At 56.8% G+C, this 3,755-nt stretch overlaps 1 protein-coding gene across 1 annotated transcript; it reads right to left on the bottom strand.

The window, feature by feature from the left end:
• Nucleotides 1–679: 679 nt before the first annotated feature.
• Nucleotides 680–2,155, bottom strand: SCGB3A1 (secretoglobin family 3A member 1). The gene is made up of 3 exons (XM_017519511.2): nucleotides 2,005–2,155; nucleotides 1,173–1,411; nucleotides 680–830 (listed from the first exon to the last, which is right to left on the bottom strand). Exons 1-3 carry the CDS (start codon nucleotides 2,057–2,059, stop codon nucleotides 807–809), a joined length of 318 nt encoding a protein of 105 aa, XP_017375000.1. The 5' UTR covers nucleotides 2,060–2,155; the 3' UTR covers nucleotides 680–806.
• Nucleotides 2,156–3,755: the final 1,600 nt, after the last annotated feature.

Raw genomic sequence — 3,755 nt, 5'->3', positions numbered from 1 at the left:
TCGGCTTCCCAAACTGCTGAAATTACAGGTGTGTGCCCAGCCCAAAATTTTTTTAAATCTTGTGTGGATAGTCACGATAGGGGGAATCCCTGCTCAAGCCACCTGAAGTAGAGTTATTTATCCCCGCAAGGAAGTTTCCTGGGGAGGCTTCCCCTGAAATGGACATCGATGTCTGGGCACCTTCCCACTAACACTAGGATAAGTCCAGAAATGGTGGTCTCTCGGGTAGAGTAGAAGGAATCAAAGTCACTAGATTATTTGAATGAAACCAGAAGCGACCACAGGGAAAACAAACCCATCAGTGGATTTCCTGCAGCCCTCAGTCCTTCCCCATTCCGAGGAAGAAATCTACAAGAAAGAAAAAATAAAAACTTTCAAATTTTAGCAACAAAGGTCTTTGGTGCGTTTGCATTGTCACCAGTCTTTAAGGAGTAGATAATTGTCATGTTTCATAAACAATTACGGAGCACAACAGGAAAAAAGACCTGCCAGTTTGTTTCCAAATCCGATTTGCCTCTGATACGGGCCTCTTTTCTGTCACCTTTCACTGCTGGCTCTATGCCACCTGCAGACTCTTGTACCCTCCCTCCCTCTCACACACCCCTCACAAAATCTGGGACTTGGCACTGTCGGCCCCCCACAGGGATCAGCATTTGGGTGAGAAAATTTCAGGCTCAAATTGCTCTTAACCACGTTTATTGAGAGATGCAGGGGAAGGGAATGGACTGTCCGCCCCGCGGTGGGGGTTTTCAGCCTTCGAGGGTGGGCAGCCTCTTATCCTCAGGTGAGGCTACTCCAGTCTCGGCTCAGCCAAACATTGTCAGGGCCCCCTGGAAAGCAGAAGTCGCGCTTGAGTGCCCCCAGCCCTGCCACCAAGAACTCAAGCGAGGGTGCGGCAGCGGCGGGTTCTGTCCGGAGTGGGCGCCGGCGGTTCCGCTCGCGGCTAGGGAGACGCGCACCCGCGCCGGCCACCTCCGCCTTCCCCGCCCCTGCAGCTCGGATGCGCCTCACCCGTTTCCCACCGGGAGACCCAGACTTCTCCCAGGGACAGGGCTTGGAGGAGCAGGACGGGAAACAGCCCTGATGTAGGCCCAGGACACCTCTCGTGCAATTTTGAGGCTGTCGGGAAAAGGACGCCCGCACAGGGAGGGCACCCGGGGTACCCGCGTTACCAGCAAGGCCTTCAGGGCGCTTACGGCCCCCATGGCTTCGGGGCCCAGCTCAGCCACACACTTCTGGGAGCCCTCTATGAGACGGTTCACGGGGATGCCCATGGCGGTCAGCAGGAGCTTCAGCGGGTTGAGGGTGCCGAGCGGATTGGCCAGGGTCCCGGCCGCGGCCTCCTCCGCCGACTCCAGCGCGGCGACAGGCTGGGCCACCTGCTTGGCCGAGCCCACTAAGAAAGCAGCAGCTGCAAGAGAACCGGGAGCGGTCACCGCGTGTGCACAGGAGTCCCCAAGAAGGCCGGCCAGGACGCGCCCTCGCGGGAGGTGCCAAGGAACCCTCACGCCCTGCCCGGCTCCCTGACCGCCCCCTGCCTCCTGCGCTGAGGCCTTCCCGGTGCGAGTCCCGGGGACACAGGCGGGTCTGTAAAGGCGGCTCCGCGAGGATACGCTGCAGGGACAACGGGGTGGCCTGGAGGTGGCAGAGGGACAGGTGAACTCTGTGCAGTCTCCAGGGAAGGCCCCTAGAGGAGGGTACACTTGCGCTGCGCCTTGCAGGATAAAGAAACTGTCGCCAGACAGGGACAGGCGGCTGTCCCCAGGCCACGGGTGACCGCTGTCCTGGCCCAAGGTTGGAAAGAGCCCTGAGAGTTGGGAGGCTGAGGGCTGCAGCCACGGGAAGTGCAGGCGCGAGGTCCTCAGGAGGGCAGCCGGGGGGAGGAGCCCTCAGAGCTCTGGGCGAGGCTGCAATGACCCTGGAGGCCAGGACCTGCGCGGGCGGGGGCCGGGGCGCAGCGGGCGCTGAGTTCCAGCTTGCAGGTCTGGAGCCCACGGCACTCACCGGAGCTGCAGGAAAGGGCGACACAGAGCCCCAGGAGAGCGGCAACGAGCTTCATGGCGCAGGGGCTGGGGCGCGCTGGGTCCTGCGGCTGCCGGAGCCTGATCACAAGGCTTCATATACCAGGTCCTCGCCCCTCCCTGGCCTGCCTCGCCCACGCTCCCGAGAAGCCCTGCCTGCCCCGCTCACGGTCAAGCCCTGGCCAACTTCCTGCTGCGGCCAACGCGCCCTGGGAAGCCGGTGCCCCCTTCCCCGCCCGGGACTCAAGGACTTCCTCTTGGCAGGGGCTCGGGTCCAGGGCTGGGCCTTCTGAGAGCAGGCAGGGCTGGCTTTTGTCTCTGCGAGGCCCACCCCGGCCCGCACCTTTGCTTTGCAGTCTGACCCCATGGGCCTCATTGCAGGGCTGGGCCCAGGTGTGGCGGAGGTTCCCTCGCGCAAGAGCAGAGGCTGGATTGGTCCAGGTCCTGCCTCAGAGGTGGCAGCAGGTCGGTGGTCCCTGCCTCTGATCCCAGACCGTGGCAATGTCAGGCAATGTAGGTCCTCATGGCGCCTTCTGAGCCGGGGGAAGCCAAGGTGGAGGCAGCAGAGACGATGAGATCTCACTCATGGTCACCTCCCTGGCTGGGCCATAGGCAGCCATAATGCAAACCTAAAGAATTGGGACGTTTTTCTGTCTTTGAAATTAGCCTCTACGCCAGTGGATGGGCCTGGTTTGTTCCAGGGTTTCTCTCAATATCTTCACTCCTCTGTCACCTGCAGAAGTACAACAGATGGAGAGCAAAACGTATTTTGAAAACTTTTGCAAATGATACATAAATTAATTTGCTTTTCGTCCTTTTCTTTCCTCTATTTCTTGACCCCAAGCATCTAGCATTGAGTGACTTACTTCTTGGTTCATGGCTGATCTCAGCATTGGTTGGTGCAAAGCCTCCCTTTTCTTTTGTAAAGTGTAGCTGTCATCTGCAGGAAACAGGCTCCTGGGTGGGAGGACCTGACTCCTGAGGCGATGTCCTGGAATTCCTTTGCCATGGCTGATAGCATGTCTTAGCCTTCAGCTGCCCACAGCTACTGCGGCCTCCTCCCGACCTGCAGACAGTTGTGGCTTGCTAACTGTCATGACCAGGTGCATGCATTCACATTGTTCTGTTCACTTACACTTTCCCTTGACTATTTTCTCTGGGAGATTTTTGCATGATAAATCTGGAGTTTGGTTGTGTTATGTTTTGTTGGTCATCATGGAAGTAATTTTAATGGGAAATACATTTTCTTTTTAAAAACATTTTTAAATTAACTAATTTTTTGATCGAGTAAAGACACTGCCTTGCTCTGCTGCCCAGGCTGGTCTTGAACTCCTGAGCTCAAGCAATCCTCCCACCTCAGAGTCCCGAGTAACTGGGACTGGAGGTATGAGTCACCATGCTCAGCCAATTTTGATTGTGTTTGTTTGTTTTTTCAGACAGAGTCTCACTCTGTCGCCCAGGCTGGAGTGCTGTGACATATCTTGGTTCACTGAAGTCTCTACCACCTGGGCTCAAGCAATTCTCCCACCTCAGCCTCCCAAGCAGCTGGGGCTACAGGTGTGCACCACTATGTCCAGCTAATTTTGTTTATTTTTTGTAGAGACAAAGTCTCACTATGTTGCCCAGGCTGGTCCTGAACTCCTAGCCTCCAGTGACCCTCTTGCCTCAGCCTACCAAAGTGCTGAGATTATCGGTGTAAGCCACGATGCCTGGCTTGATTTATTTTTATTTTTT

The sequence above is a fragment of the Cebus imitator genome, unplaced genomic scaffold (genome assembly GCF_001604975.1).
Source record: "Cebus imitator isolate Cc_AM_T3 unplaced genomic scaffold, Cebus_imitator-1.0 Scaffold754, whole genome shotgun sequence".
NCBI lineage: Eukaryota > Metazoa > Chordata > Mammalia > Primates > Cebidae > Cebus > Cebus imitator.
Note: the sequence above shows the minus strand (reverse complement) of the source record. Positions and strands in the feature narration are given on the sequence as shown.